The sequence below is a fragment of the Giraffa tippelskirchi genome, chromosome 10 (genome assembly GCF_054371585.1).
Source record: "Giraffa tippelskirchi isolate mGirTip1 chromosome 10, T2T-mGirTip1v1.2.pri, whole genome shotgun sequence".
NCBI lineage: Eukaryota > Metazoa > Chordata > Mammalia > Artiodactyla > Giraffidae > Giraffa > Giraffa tippelskirchi.
In genome coordinates this window covers 66,012,591-66,029,234 of record NC_137284.1, presented here as the reverse complement: position 1 = coordinate 66,029,234, position 16,644 = coordinate 66,012,591, and the positions used below count along the sequence as shown (strand labels likewise).

Genomic DNA, 16,644 nt, shown 5'->3' with positions numbered 1-16,644 from the left:
AACCAGAATCTTTTGCATTGCAGGCAGATTCTTTACCGTCTGAGCTATCAGGAAAGCCTACAGGTTGGCGTGAAAGTCAGTCAGTTGTGTCCGACTCTTTTCAACCCCATGGACTATACAGCTCATGGAATTTTCCAAGCCGGAATACTGGAGTGGGTAGACTTTCCCTTCTCCAGGGGATCTTCCCAACCCAGGGATCGAACCCAGGTTTCCCGCAATGCAGGCGGATTCTTTACCCCCTGAGCCACAAGGAAAGCATAGTGTGTAGAAATTAGACTTGTTTACACTCCCCTGACTTTCCGATTAATCAAAAATGAAAACTCTATCCTGTAATTTTATACACAATGAAAAAAATGACTTAAAAATTTACATATCTATTTTCAAAATCTCTTCTGTGTTTCAAATACAGAGGTTCTGCATCGCTTCTTAGAGCCAGTTTTCTTTATAACAATCCTTTCATCCTTTACTCACTTTCTAAAGAACCAGGTTAAAATAGATTGATCACTCATACTTTCTGTCCTAAGGAGAAAGTTTTATCTTTAATTTAGGAAAAGCCACTTTCGAAATATGACTTCCCCTTAGAAGTAAAGAAACTCAGTGAGGAAGGATATAACTTAATATTAGTAGATGTTAATTCTCTAAGTAAAGGATGCTCTAACGTTTGTGAGAGCTCAGTTTTTAGTCCATAACTTACAGAGACTTTTTGTTTCCCTCCTGGAATGTTTATAGCCTCTTCTGTTGCAATGGTGATGAATAACTCCACAAAAGTGTAGTCAGGGCAAGAAAGAAGAGGTGCAATTCATATTCATCAGCAAATCCTTCATCTGAAATCACTTATATCACCCATCATATTGATTACTGTCCAAAGAACTGATGACTAGCGATATAACAGGTATATAACTTAAGTAGTACAAAATCTTACATAACATATGATGACAGTAATATAATGTGGTTTTTGAATATATATGATTTGGACTGAAATGAAGTAATAGAAGATTAGATATCAGCAGAATATATTCTTTTTTTTCCCTTAGAACTCCATTTCAGAGTTAGTATTCAGAAAACGGTAATTTGTGAGCAAAAATAAGCTGAATTGTTTGGAAAAACGACAGACTGCAAAATTGTTCCCATCATATGGCCATGGCACTTCAAAATATCTACACCATGGGAGTGTCTTAGATGTTGGTTAATTGCTCTTTAGGAGTCTAGATGCCCACTGGTAATGCAAAGAGGCTGGGTGTTTCAGGGCTGCGTTTGAGAAACTGTCTTATACCTAATGAGGGAAGTGTTTTCCACTTCAGTGTTGCATTGGGATGAAGTAATAGTCATTTACTGCCCTGGAAATAACCTCATGCCATTACTTTACTTCTCAAATGATATACCTGGCTCACCACTATTACTCACATTTCATTTGGAACTCTAAGTTCAAGCCTATTAATAATAAATTCTTATTAACCTTTTCTAAAGGACAAGGGTGAAACTTTCCTGACAGCTGGATTGATTTCCATATTTTGAATATCTTTCCATTGATCAACCTCTTCAGAAAGCCTTTTGAGTAAAGACCAAGTGTTTCAATTCTATTTCTTTTTGTTTCAACATTTAATCTCCAACATTCTTTCACTTCTGTTAGTATTAAGTCCATTGTCCAACACAGATATAAAATGTTTTGAAATTCATAAAAAATCATGAATAGATACTTCTAATAATCAACAGTCAAGGGAAATGTGCTACAGATGTTTTAACATATTGAATTTTAGGAGAAAAGATATTTCCATTTCAAAACTGTCAGAGATTTGAGCATGTGAGATATATGGAGAGAATATCTTTAATTAGGATTTTTTCATAACTTCAACGCTCTCTTCTAAATTATAAACTAAGTTTTGGTCCATATAGCTTATTCCTTATCTTCTTACTCTCTTCAGGTTTGGGCAGCTCAACTGTGATAGCCTGGAGCTTAATCGGTACAGGCATCTACCTTTCCTACATTGTGCTTGTCAGCCTATCTTTGGATAACTAGTTATCTCACTGTGAATGATTTCCAAGCCTCTTGGAGGAGAGAGTCAAATGTACAGTAAGTAGACTTTGGATGAGCTGAACATCCTGTTTCAGCTGGTGATGTGGTAAATTATTTTTCAGCTTCAATTCAGCCAAGATTTTTCAGAGCCTGATAATGGTACTGTAAGGATGCCAGATTTTCAGCACCACCCTTATCATATTTTCCCAGGAAAGGTGCTCACTGATACTTAATTTTTATTAACGGCCTAATTACAAGCCTACAATCAAGACAATCTTTACATCTATTTGTGTGGTACCTATTTTGCTTTCAAGGAGCTCAGAAAGAAGGCTAACATTTTGCAAGTTAGTCAATAAGAAACAAATTCAACCTATTTTTGCTTCTGGGTCATAGTTCGGTAAATAGTAACAGCATTTAGAGTCATTTTTTTTTTCTAAAGCAAAACTTGGATATTATCTGTTTATATTAAAAATAAAAACCACAACAACTGAAATAAATCCTCCTGAATATAACAAAGTAGCACGGTAATAGTTCAATGGAAATATTGGCTTTTACTGATAAGGGTTTTAAAATTATCAGCTTACTGGGAATCATGAAATAGTTTTAGCTTTTTTTAGCAAGATCATAGATTACAGATAATTTTCATGGCCTTCTAAACATTTCAATAATATGTTTTTTTCTGAAAGTAAAGAATGTATTTTAATGTTTAGAGAATTCTGGTCCATAGTATTCTCAGTGTATAGTGATGTAACAAATTGCACTACATATCAGAGGTGACTCAGCCTGTGGCTCTAGAAACAAAATCAAATTGGATGAGATGAAATTCTGACTTGCCATAGCAAGGGCTTGTGGCTGTGCTCTGCCAAAAGAACTACCTGCCTCATCAGGCTAAAAATTGCCCCCTGTGAGTTGGCGCTAATCTTATTTGGATGTGTTCATTTCGCCTTGGTCTGGGTTATTTTCAACCATTTAAATTGTTTCATAATTCCAATATTTTTCAAGATAGTGACTGTGAATTTTACCATATGCTATAAATATACCAGCCATGCTTCTTACCACCATATAAAATCACTTGCTAACTTATATTTGCTCTTTAATCAAGTGTTTATTGAATATTAACTGAGTACAAGACACTGTACTAGGCATTGAGGATAAAATGAAGAACAGAAATAAATCAGGTCCCTGGTCTCTAGGCCTTACAGTCTTTAAGGAAAGAGAGGATTGAAATATTCAACCCACTAAGGAAATAGAATGATCATACATGCCAGTTTGCTCAGTGAACCTGGTCTGAGCATTTCATAATTGTATAATTATCAACAGGACACTTTTTATTTCAAAATTTTTTTGGTTTAGAAAATAAAAATAGTCATCCTAAAAAAATGATTACTTAAGTGTTGTGAAGGAATAAAACCTGGTTTATGAGAGAGGATCAGAGAAAGACTCGAGTCACTCCTTTACTTAAGAGCTGACTGGGGTAGAGGAGAGGGCGACACTTCTCAGAATGTGAACAGCAAACAACTGGACTTTAACAGGGGTACCTCTAATATCAAAAACAGAGATCCCAGGGAACAGAGATGTGCTTCCTAAAAACTGTATTGGTAGTGTGTGGCTTTAGAGAAATCTTCATGCAGACTAAGCCATCATTTCAATTTCTTTGATAAAAAGGTTTAAACACTTGAATGATAAAGGGACAGGCACAAAAGCATCTAACTAGTCCCTCAGCTACAAATTGAGATGAAAAACAGTGCAATGCCTTTTAGCCACTAAGACCTTGGGTTTCAAATTCAGAAGACTTTGGTTTTAACCCCAGGTCTACCACTGATCACTTGTCTTGTGATCTTCTCCAAGCTGTACAACTCTTGAAGACTCACATCCTTGTTTTACGAGGAAAAGAATTAATGTGTGTGAACTGCTCAGCCAAATGCCTGCACACAGGAAATACTCTGCTAATGTTACTTGTTATTCTGTACTCTGACTCAATCACTTTGCATGACTCCATCCTTAAACAGTGTTTAAAGAAATATGCTTTGTTAGCTAAAATATAATTAAAAACACTTCAGAGTCTTAACCTACTCCCAGGAGAATTGTCAAAGGGACAATCATAGTCATATTAATTTCCAGGGGCTGCCTTATCAAATTACCACACACTGAGTGGCTTAAACCAACAGAAATTTCTTCTCTTACAGTTTTGGAGGCTAGAAGTCTAGATCAAGGTATCAGCTGGGCCCCCTTTCCTGTGGAGGCTCTAGACTCTAGAAGAGACTCTAGTTCTTATCTTTTCCAGTTTCTTGTGGCCGCAAATATTCCTTGGCTTGTGGTGGCATCCGTCCAGTCTCTGCCTCCATCTCTGAATTGCCTACTCCTGTGTGCTTCCAACTTATCTCCCTCTGCCTTTTCTTACATAAGGACATTTGTGATAGCATTTACTACCTACCTGGATAATTCAGGATAGCTTCTTCATCCCCAAACCTTAATCATAAATCAGATAATAATCACAGGCTTCAAGGATTAGGATATGTTCACATCTTTTAGGGGATATCATCCAGCCCATTACACTTATTAAATGTAAAATCCACCTTTCCCGTAGCAGCCACTCTTTATATCCTCCCCACTGATGCTGGCAGTTCCTAGAAACTCTCCTCCACTCTCTCAAATCCCAATCCTGGAAATATTTCTAACACAGAACTCATGTAGTTCTTGTCTGACTTTCTAGCCAAACTTTTTCTCTTAAATAGATAAATATTTTATCTTTTTGTCTTCTTGTTTCATTTTCTCTTCACTTCACCCCTTACCCAGATTTTGCCTGACAAAATAAACTCAGGAGCTGACCCCAAATGTAAGAAGTTTTGCCTCTGAGAAGTTGGAGAGAACTGAGGGGTCTTTGAGTTGTGATCCCTTAAGAAATTTTTGCACTGTAACAGCTTAACCATGACTTTTGGACCCCCCCCCCCCACACAAGTAAATAAAATGATTTCTGTTAGGACTCAGATCCTCCTTGACCGAAGGAAGTTTATTTGTGTCTCCTCTTTACTATCTCTGCTTTGAAAAAATACATGAAAGTCAGGCATGACTCAACAAAAGTGAAATCTGGAGGCAATGTTGGGGCATCCCTTTCTCTATTAGATATACAACATGGAAGTACTAGCACGGAGCCGGAATTTTTCACACACTGGACACGCAAATAGAAAGTCAGCAGCAGATGGAGGTTTGTTTCCAATGAAGTGGGTAACAACATCAGGAAACATGCCAGTCAGAGGCAGAGTTTATATTGTACAAAGTATAAAAATTGAATTAAACCAGAACAAAGTTGCTTTCTGATAAGATGGCTTCACTAGAGAAGAGGCTGGAAATCATGTTCCAATGCTAGGAGTTCCCAGAGCCTCTTCTTGCCTCTTCCCAAAGACCGCCAAATTATTAAAATAATGATATAAATTTATATTGGACAACATTTTAGATTGATGTCTGTTGAGAGAATTCTAGAGCAAAACGGTAGAAAATGAGGGGAATCAAGAGTAGCCAGACACCGCTGCCTCTGGTCTATTTCTAAGCATGGAGAGACTTCTGTTCAAGAATGAGTAAGCATAAAGTCAAATAAATAAACAACAATATGATGTTTATAAGATAAGGAGTATTCTTAAAATTTGTATTACAAAAAGCAGAAAGAAATTTCAGAAAGCATTTGTTTTATATAGCTAATAATAGAACCAACTTATAGGTATTCTAAAAGAAAATGCAGGCAGGCAATATCACTTTGGTACTTTTGTACTGCTATACCTATAGAATGTATATTTTTAATTTAATGTTTGTATTTGAAAATAAGGTCATGAATGCATATACTTTAAGGAGTGAAATGGTCCTACAAGTTCTTTTCATGAAATTTAGTTCTCTCTCTCTTCCCCTATGTCCCACTCCTTTATTAAGTTGTTTATTCTGGCATTTGCATCTGCATATCTAAATATCAATAATATTCTTACATTGCTACTACTACTTTTTCATTTTTCAGAAATTATCTATTGGCTTTTCATAGACAAGATATGGATTTAGTTCTCTTTCTCCCTGACTGTATTGTGTCCATAACAAGCATGCCTAGTTCTCTTTCCTTGATCCTCTCATTTTGGTATATTGTAATTTGGTTAGATTCGTAGATTGATATTAATCAATGTTTATTTTTGACATCTATAATTATAGTGGTTATCATTTAATATTTTAATTATTAAAAGGAGTTAATTTATAACAGATAATCAACATTCTCTAAAATGTTCAGTTATACAACAATACCAGGAAGTAATTTGAAAAGAAAACTAGTTTTCTTCTAAACAAACTAATAGATGTGATTATATTATTTACATTGATAATTAGAGAAATAGATTCAAGTAAGGTTATGCCCTGAAGAAGGGAATAGCTACCCACTCTACAATGTTGCCTGGAAAATTCTATGGACAGAGGACCCTGGAGAGCTACAGTCCATAGGGTCCCATAGAGTTGGACATGAGTGAGTGACTAATATTTTCACTTTTCAAAGTTGTTAAAAATGGAAAGTAATCAAATTGTAATTCACAAATGATTTTTGAACAGTTAAAGGAAAGAAGCTAAATGTATTCTTTTTTTTTTTTAATGAAGAGAACAAATAAAGTGGTTAAGTAAACACTGATAAAGAAAGCAAAAAACCAGGTGACAGTATAATGCCAAGCTTAACACCTTTGGGCTTCCCTTGTGGCTCAGCTGTTAATAAATCTGCCTGCAATACAGGAGACTTGGATTTGATCCCAGGTTTGGGAAGATCCCCTGGAGAAGGGAAAGGCTACCCACTCCAGTATTCTGGTCTAGAGAATTCCATGGACTGTATAGTTCATGGGGTCACAAAGAGTTGGACATGACTGAGCAACTTTCACTTCACTTCACTTCATTTTAGCACCTTTGATAATAAATGCAAGTGTACTGAAATCCTATAACAAAACTTTAAACGTCTCTAATTCAGTTCAGTTCAGTCGCTCAGTCGTGTCCGACTCTTTGCGACCCCATGAATTGCAGCACACCAGGCCTCTCTGTCCATCACCAACTGCCGGAGTCTACCCAAACCCATGTCCATCAAGTTGGTGATGCCATCCAACCATCTCATCCTCTGTCATCCCCTTCTTCTCCTGCCCCCAGTCCTACCCAGCATTAGGGTCTTTTCCAATGAGTCAACTCTTCGCATGAGGTGGCCAAAGTATTGGACTTTCAGCTTCAACATCAGTCATTCCAATGAACACCCAGGATTGATCTCTTTTAGGATGGATTGATTGGATCTCCTTGCAGTCCAAGGGACTCTCAAAAGTCTTCTCCAATACCACAGTTCAAAAGCATCAATTCTGTGGCACTCAACTTTCTTCACCATCCAACTCTCACATCCATACATGACCACTGGAAAAACCATAGCCTTGACTAGACAGACTTTTGTTGGCAAAGAAATGTCTCTGCTTTTAAATATGCTATCTAGGTTGGCCATAACCTTCCTTCCAAGGAGTAAGCGTCTTTTAATTTCATGGCTGCAATCACTATCAGCAGTGATTTTGGAGCCCAAAAAAATAAAGTCTGACACTGTTCCCTCATCTATTTCCCATGAAGTGATGAGACTAGATGCTGTGGTTTCCGTTTTCTGAACGTTGAGCTTTAAGCCAACTTTTTCACTCTCCTCTTTCACTTTCATCAAGAGGCTCTTTTGTTCTTCACTTTCTGCCATAATGGTGGTGTCATCAGCATATCTGAGGTTATTGATATTTCTCCCGGCAATCTTGATTCCAGCTTGTGTTTCTTCCAGCCCAGCGTTTCTCATGATGTACTCTGCATATAAGTTGAATAAGCAGGGTGACAATATACAACCTTGACGTACTCCTTTTCCTATTTGGAACCAGTCTGTTGTTCCATGTCCAGTTCTAACTGTTGCTTCCTGACCTACATACAGGTTTCTCAAGAGACAGGTCAGATGGTCTGGTATTCCCATCTCTTTCAGAATTTTCCACAGTTTATTGTGATCCACACAGTCAAAGGCTTTGGCATAGTCAATAAAGCAGAAATAGATGTTTTTCTGGAACTCTCTTGCTTTTTCGATGATCCAGAGGATATTGGCAATTTGATCTCTGGTTCCTCTGCCTTTTCTAAAACCAGCTTGAACATCTGGAAGTTCACGGTTCATGTATTGCTGAAGCCTGGCTTGGAGAATTTTGAGCATTACTTTACTAGCATGTGAGATGAGTGCAATTGTGCGGTAGTTTGAGCATTCTTTGGCGTTGCCTTTCTTTGGGATTGGAACGAAAACTGACCTTTTCCCGTCCTGTGGCCACTGCTGAGTTTTCCAAATTTGCTGGCATATCGAGTGCAGCACTTTCACAGCATCACCTTTGAGGATTTGAAATAGCTCAACTGGAATTCCATCACCTCCACTAGCTTTGTTCGTAGTGATGCTTTCTAAGGCCCACTTGACTTCACATTCCATGATGTCTGGCTCTAGGTGAGTGATCACACCATCGTGATTATCTGGGTCATGAAGATCTTTTTTGTACATTTTTTCTGTGTATTCTTGCCACCTCTTCTTAATATCTTCTGCTTCTGTTAGGTCCATACCATTTCTGTCCTTTATCGAGCCTATGTTTGCATGAAATGTTCCTTTGGTATCTCTAATTTTCTTGTTAGATAAAATCCACAGTCAGTGTTTAAAATGCTTTGTATCTAAAACAAATGATATAGATTGCTTAAAAGTTAAAGGATGAGAAAGATGTATCAAGTAAATGAAAAAAGAGTGTCATACCATTAGTATCAGATAAATTAGAAATGTCACCCTAAAACAATCCCAGGAAAAGCAGGAGAGAAATTGTAAAGATAAAATCAGAAATTAATAAATTAAAGAACAGGAACCAAAATAATAGAAATGTTCAATCTTAGAGATAGTTTTCTAAAAGAAATTCTCCATTGTCTAAAAAAAACCTGCTTTGGATTAAAAAATCAAATACAATTCTGTTAGGAGTATTCTACATGAATTATAAATAAAGCATAGTATACACTAGAATGTTTAACATTATTTATTAGTGCTTATTACAAAATGACTGTCAAAACAGTAAAAACAATAGCTGTAGAAAACAATAACCATACATTAGCAATGGATGGTAGGAAACTTAACTGAAAAAAGATCCAGAAGATCAGTAAACTAGAAAATTAACTATTTAAGAGTAAACTTGATAATATACATACAGTTTGGACGAATATAAAGAAAACTAAAATCCTTTACTCTATGTAAAATATGACTTTTAATAAACTAAAAAAATGCAGAAGATTTCATGTTTGTAGCAAAATTTAACTCATTTAAAATAGGAAGATTTCATAATTAAGTGTGGAGAAAAAAATTTTGATTGGTCACAAAAATTATAAAGGTAGTCTTATTTTAGATATTGGGAATTGTTTTTGAAACATATTTTCTCCTATGTGGATGTATAGGCTAAGGAATGACATTGATTGTCAACAAAATGAAGGATAGGATCAAAGATCATAAAATAAAAAAGAAGGATGTTATCCATTAGAGCAGTGCTTTTCAGACTTTGAAGTGTCTTTACCAGGGATCTAGATTAAATGTATATTCTGATTCTATAGGTCTGATGGGTCCTAAGATTCTGTATTTCTAAAACATGTCTCAGTGATGCATTATCATTAGAAATGGCTGAATCCCCCGGGAACCATTACAGTACTTTGCTTATGTCTACAGACCAGACCAAAATTATTTCCAATAGTGAGGGCAGAGCTACAGACTCAGAGATGGGACTGGAGTGGGGAATGGCATGGGGAGACATCCCTTGCTCATCACTCCTCCTCCAGTTCCTTGACATTGAGGGTACAGAGGCTTTTCCACGTATAATTACCATCTAGGCAGAGGAAAAGAGTCTGGAAAGAGAACCAAAGAAAAAGAAGTCAACCTAGAGAATTTCAATGTAGAATTGCATGAATATTTATAAAAAATAGATTGTTTTTAAGCAAAATGAAGTTTAGTTACTTCTAACTGTTCACGTTTTTTCTGCCTCTAGTAGGAACTGGGGAATCCAGAACAGTAAAGAAAGCTATGTTTGTTTCTATGTATCCTAGTTTAAAGTACAAAGTTAAACCTCAGTATTTTCATGCAAAAATAGGTAGTGAAAATAACTGCATCTATTCATAAAGTGAACACATAATATTTGGTGCTAATTTTTTTGGTTAGATTTCCCAATAAATTTGACATCCTTAATTTGCTATTGTTTTGAGCTGTAATAAATTGGTTTGAAAATTCAATAGAAGAAATACATGCGTAAGAATAAATAAAATCTGTTCTCTGTCCAGTGGAACCGTGGATAAATCTAATCTTTTTGTACTGCATGAATCCTTGAGCAAAGCTGTCTGGGTTTGAATGCCACATATGCTACTTTCTACATTAGTTTCTACATCTTAAAAGTAGTGGTAATAGCACTTAATCATGAAGTTAATCGTGAAGGATTGTTTTAAGTATTAAATGAATTCACAGATTTATCACAGCGCCTGACATCCGTGCTAAATGTTAGCTAGCTATTGTCATTACTTCTGATTTTCTTTCCCAAACTTTCCACAATAGTTTCGTATTTTCTCTAAATACAGATATAAAAGTGAAATAAAGATTATCAACAGAAATCTTGATTTAGCATGGTGTTTTTAGGTGTTTGCTGCTTTGGGTATTTCAGTTAAAGATAGTAGAAGTATTTCTATATTTTAATTTATTTCTTGAAGTGAGAAGCTGTTGAGATTTGTGTTCCTTTTTCCTGAAAAACTGTGTCTGACACCTTTGTGCATACACCATTTTGAGAATTTCTCTGGCACCCTCAGTTTCATTTTTGATGGTATTTGACAGAAACTAAAGGACTATATAGCTTCAATCAGCTTTTATGAGCCAAACACCTGACAGAAAACAGTCTCAGCCTTTCAGTGACTTTGAGATGATTTGGTGGCTTATCTTTTCACTATCTTTCAATCATAATTAAAAATTAAGGTTTTATGTAATTAAAAGAACCAGGCTTTGACCATCGTTCCAATAACATGTAGAGGCAAAAATAGCATAGTTGGCGATTTGAGATAGTATGAAGTTTGCATTTGCCATTTAGAACAGTTAATCTTAGGGACCACCTTCTCTTGTCAGGGACAGGAAATAGATTTTTGATGCTATCTAACATTGATTGAACTACCACATAACTGATGGAGCAAGATTTGAAAAGTACTGTTTTAAGCAAGCTTGAAGTGCTCTTTTTAACATGGTCTAATCATGTGAGAACTGAGAAAATAATTCTAAAAAGAAGGATTTCATTAATTCCCTTAAAGACAAATCTTGCCTATGAAAAGCAAACTTCTGAATTATTGAGGTTATTTGGAAGGGTTCTTTTGGAGGTGTGGTAGGGAAGAAATAATATGTGAAGATTGGGAGACTCTTTTTTTTTCCTCCCCTGAGTCAATTTTCATCTAATCTGTGTATTCTGTGGAGCATGATGGCTTTATGCTAGCTCTTATCTCCTTATTGATATTTTGCTTATAATGGACCTAACAAAATGTTTAACCCAAGAAAAACAGACTATAGGAAAAAAGCAGTTATTCAGCCTCAGAGAAAAAAATTCTTTAAATTATTTAGATATAAAAATATTTATTTTAACATTGAAAGGAAGAGAAAAGCTAATACAGAAAACTCTAATTGAAGTAATATTTCTAGATAACTTCCTATACAGAAAAAAGAATGAATAAGCTCTGGAATTCAATTGTTTTTTGGCTTAGTATTTAAGAGTCCTACAATCTCTTTCCTTAAATAAGTGACCTGATTAGATTTCAGATATAATTAAGTGGTAGTTTTGAGGGCAACATTTCACAAATACAATTTTATTAAAAGAAATGTTCATTGAAAATAGCACTCCATTTTATTGCTAAATGAAACAGTTTCCATGTCTATAATTATTTTTTTACACATTCTTTAAGAACCATGGGCTGAGGATCTGTTAATTTTTTTCTATGCATAAAACACTTTCCTATTCATTCAAGAATATATATATATATGTATGTATATAATATGAACATATATATTCTGTTTCAAAACTAATTTTTTATTAGTAGAAAAACAACCAAATTTATTTCAATAGAAGCCTACTGTAATTCAATGTATTAGTAAATGTTTTATATATATGACATATATATATGTCATGTTTTATATATAGTTCAATAGCTCAGTCGTGTCTGACTCTTTGTTACCCCATGAACTGCAGCATACCAGGGCTTCCCTGTCCATCACCAACTCCTGGAGCTTGCTCAAACTCATGTCCATCCAGTCAATGATGCCACCCAACCATCTCATCCTCTGTCGTCCCCTTCTCTTCCTGCCCTCAGTCCTTCCCAGCATCAGGGTCTTTTCCATGAGTCAGTGCTTCACATCAGGTGGCCAAAGTATTGGATTTTCAGCTTCAGCATCAGCCCTTCCAATGATTATTCAGGACTGATTTCCTTTAGGATTGACTGGTTTGATATCCTTGCAGTCCAAGGGACTCAAGCATCTTCTCTAGCACCACAGTTAAAAAGCATCAGTTATTTGGTGCTCAGCTTTCTTTATGGTCCAACCCTCACATTCATACATGACTACTGGAAAAAACATAGTTTTGACTATGCTGAATTTTGTCAGCAAACTAATGTCTCTGCTTTTTAATATGCTGTCTAGGTTAGTCATAGCTTTTCTTCCAAGGAGCAAGCATCTGTCTTTAAATTTCATGACTGCAGTCACCATCTGCAGTGATTTTGGAGCCCCCAAAAATAAAGTCAGCCACTGTTTCCACTGTTTCCCCATATATTTGCCATGAAGTGGTGGGACCGGGTGCCATGATCTTAGTTTTTTGAATGTTGAGTTTCAAGCCAGCTGTTTCACTCTCCTCTTTCACTTTCATCAAGAGACTGTTTAATTTCTCTTCATTTTCTGCCCTAAGGGTAGTGTCATCTGCATATCTGAGGTTATTGATATTTTTCCTGGCAATCTTGATTTCAGCTTGTGCTTCATCCAGCTCAGCATTTCACATGATGTACTCTGCATTTAAGTTGAATAAGCAAGGTGACAATATGCAGCCTTGACATACTCCTTTCCCAATTTGGAACCAGTCCGTTGTTTCATGTCCGGTTCTAACTGTTGCTTCTTGATCTGCATACAGATTTCTTAGGAGGCAGGTATGGTGGTCTGGTTTTCCCATCTGTTTAAGAATTTTCCACAGTTTGTTGTAATCCAGTCAAAGGCTTTAGTGTAGTCTATGAAGCAGAATTAGATGCAAAACATATATAAGCGTATATATATATATATATATATATATATATATATATATATATATATATATATATATATGACACATATATACATATATTCCCTGGTGGCTCAGTTGGTAAAGAATGTGCCTGTAATGCAGGAGACCCTGGTTTGATCTTTTGGTTGGGATGATTCTCTGGAGAAGGTAATGGCAACCCGCTCCAGTATTCTTGCCTGGAAAATCCCATGGACAGAAGAGCCTAGTGGAATACAGTCCTTGGGGTCACAAAGAGTTGGACATGACTGAGCAGCTAAACCACCATGACACATATATAATATTTTAGAATTTCTGAAAATATGATCTTGAATGCTATCATATTTTCAAAGATGCTATTTGATTAGCTGCTTTTACTTTGGTCCAGACAGAAGGACAGTAAAAATATGAATACTAAATTTGATGGAACACAGAATAACAGCAAATACAGTGTTTTGCTTTTTTTATTTTTTACTAAATAAAGAGACTTGTGATGTAGAAATGTAACCTGAATTGATGTGGTGCACACAAGATTCATACAAGTATCCATTTAGTTGCCATACATTAAAATTCACTTGTTTTTAGTGTAAAGACCTGAGACTTTGAAGAAACACACAGTTATATAACCACTAATAATTTTCAATCTGATAGCAACAACTCACTTTCTATCTTCTAAAAGTGACAAACATGTCATGTATAAAACATAGAAAACCTCAAAGGAAAATAAGAAAAATCACTCAATATCTATACTTGCAATACATGGTTAATAATTTGGTATCTGTGCTTCCAAAGTTTTTTCTGTGTGTATTTATAGTTTGGGCTTCCCTGATAGCTCAGTTGGTAAAGAATCCACCTGAAATGCAAGAGACCCCTGTTCAATTCCTGGGTCAGGAAGATCTGCTGGAGAAGGGATAGGCTACCCACTCCAGTATTCTCGGGCTTCCCTTGTGGCTCAACTGGTAAAGAATCCACCTGCACTGAGGGAGATCTGGGTTCAATCCCTGGGTTGGGAAAATCCCCTGGAGAAGGGAAAGGCTACCCACTGGAGGGTAAGTACCCACTGGAGTGGGTACTCCAGTCCATGGGGTCTCAAAGAGCTGGACATAACTCTTTTTATAGTCTACCAAATTGTATGGTAATGTACATGCTGCTCTATGGGTTTTTCTCCATAATATGTTTTGATTACTTTCCTTAAATATCACTTAAATAAGTTAGTTAAATATTACTTTAAAATTTCCATTAATATGACTTTTCAACATTAAAAAAAATACTGCATAGCATTTCCCTATATGTATAGAACATGATTTATCTAGCTCTCTCCCTATTATTAGAGAATTACATTGTTTCCACCTCATTCCTTTCAAAATCTATACTAGTAACAACTGTCTCAGCTTGGGCATACTTCAGGAGATGGTGAGGGACAGGGAGGCCCAGCACGCTGCATGCAGTCCATGGGGTGGCAGAGAGTCGGACATGACTTGGTGACTGAACAATGACAAAACAAATGTTTCTGTGTCTATTTTCTTAAGATAGCTTTTAAAATATTTTTTTAAATTTGGTTTTAATTGGAGGATAATTGCTTTACACCGTTGTGTTGGTTTCTGCCATACACCAACGTGAGTCAGCCATGAGTACACTCATGTCCCCTCTCTTTTGATCCTCCCTCCCACCCACTGCATCCCACCCCTCTCACCCCACCCCTTGTCACAGAGCACCCGGATGAGCTCCCTTTGTTACACAGCAACTTCTCACTAGCTGTCTATTTAAAATATGGTAATGTATATGTTTCAATGCTACTCTCTCAACTCATCCCACCCTCTCTTTCCCCTGCTATGTCCACAAGTCTGTTCTGTACATCTGTGACTCTATTCTCGCCCTGCAAATAGGTTAATCGGTACCATTTTTCTAGATTCCATATACTTGCATTAGTATATGATATTTATTTTTGCCTTTCTGACTTTATGTAACAGGCTCTAGGTTCATCCACCTCTGTTCAGTTGACTCAAATTTGTTCCTTTTAATGTCTGAGTAATATTGCATTGTAGATATATATACCATAACTTCTTGATCTATCTATTCATCTGTCAATGGACATCTAGGTTGCTTCCATGACCTGGCTATTGTAAATAGTACTACAATGAACACTGGGATACAAGTTATCTTTAAAGAAGTAGAATCACTTGGCAAAAATGCACACACATTTAGGCAGTTTATACTCCTCTCAAAAATTTATTCTAATTAAAGATATTTAGTATTATTAATATAATTCTTAAAGAAGACAGTGAGCAGGGGCTAGAATAGAGATAAAAACCAGTCTCCCTAACCTAAGTAGAGAAAAAAAATCTCAGATTAAAAGAATATTTTTCCCTATCTCAGGATAAATTTAGAAAAAAAAAAAAGAAGTGATAGGTCTATATGAAAAGTCAATTAAAGTCTTTATCCTAGTGGTCCTCAACCAGGGGTAATTTTGGCTCATTGTTTCCCAAGTTTTGAAAACGTCTGAAGAGATTTTTGGTTGTGACAGCTGGAAGAGTTTGGTATTGGCATCAGGTGGGTAGAGACCAGGGATGCTGCTAAATATCTACAATTTATACAACACTGCTCTACCCTCACATAAGCAAAAAATAAACAGCAAGATATACTACTGAGGTTGAACCCAAAATGTTAGTAATACTGAGGTTGAGCAACTTTATCAGAAGCTGAGTGAAGATGAGAAAGAGCTCACAGTAAGGATGAATTCTATCAAATCTTTCCTTGAAAACTATTTCAGAGGTCATGGGCTCTGAAACTTAACCTGAGTAGATGTATGTACAAGTAAGAAGGTTATAGGTCTGACATCTGAAGGGGAACCCTATTTTTTCTTTTTAAAAATTAGGTGCAGCTCACAAATATATTAGAAAGGAATAGTCAATAGACATTCTTTTTTTACTATAAGCTTTGCTTCACAGTTTACTTCGTTGAATATTTCAGTGTTAGTACATATGCAGAGGTCATTGGGTTTTACGTTTGTAGGATTATTTTTAAACATTTTAAAAATAAAAAAATCATTCAGATGTGAAAACATAGAGTTCATAGTATTTTAGTTAAGTCTAGATAGCTGATTTATGTGCACAAACCAACTGTTGGTTGCTATTGGTATTTTAGAAAGAATGACTAAGTTCTCTTAGTTGGTTGCTAGGGGATGTGTCTTGAAAAGCCAACTGATTTCAGTGAAAATTATGTTTCACAAAGAGTGAGACTGTAGAGGATTGTTTCAAGGAAATGTAAATCACATGTTTGGTTTCAGCAGGGTTTAATCAATAGCTTTGG

The 16,644-nt window shown here is 36.0% G+C and overlaps 1 protein-coding gene across 1 annotated transcript in view; it reads left to right on the top strand.

Moving 5' to 3' along the window:
* Positions 1 to 5,669, top strand: part of COXFA4 (cytochrome c oxidase associated subunit FA4) — a 298,091-nt gene extending 292,422 nt beyond the window's left edge. Inside the window, exon 6 of the mRNA XM_081535365.1 lies at positions 1,923 to 5,669. Coding sequence (XP_081391491.1) covers positions 1,923 to 2,013 — 91 coding nt within the window. The 3' untranslated portion in view covers positions 2,014 to 5,669. The remainder of the gene's footprint in view (positions 1 to 1,922) is intronic.
* Positions 5,670 to 16,644: the final 10,975 nt, after the last annotated feature.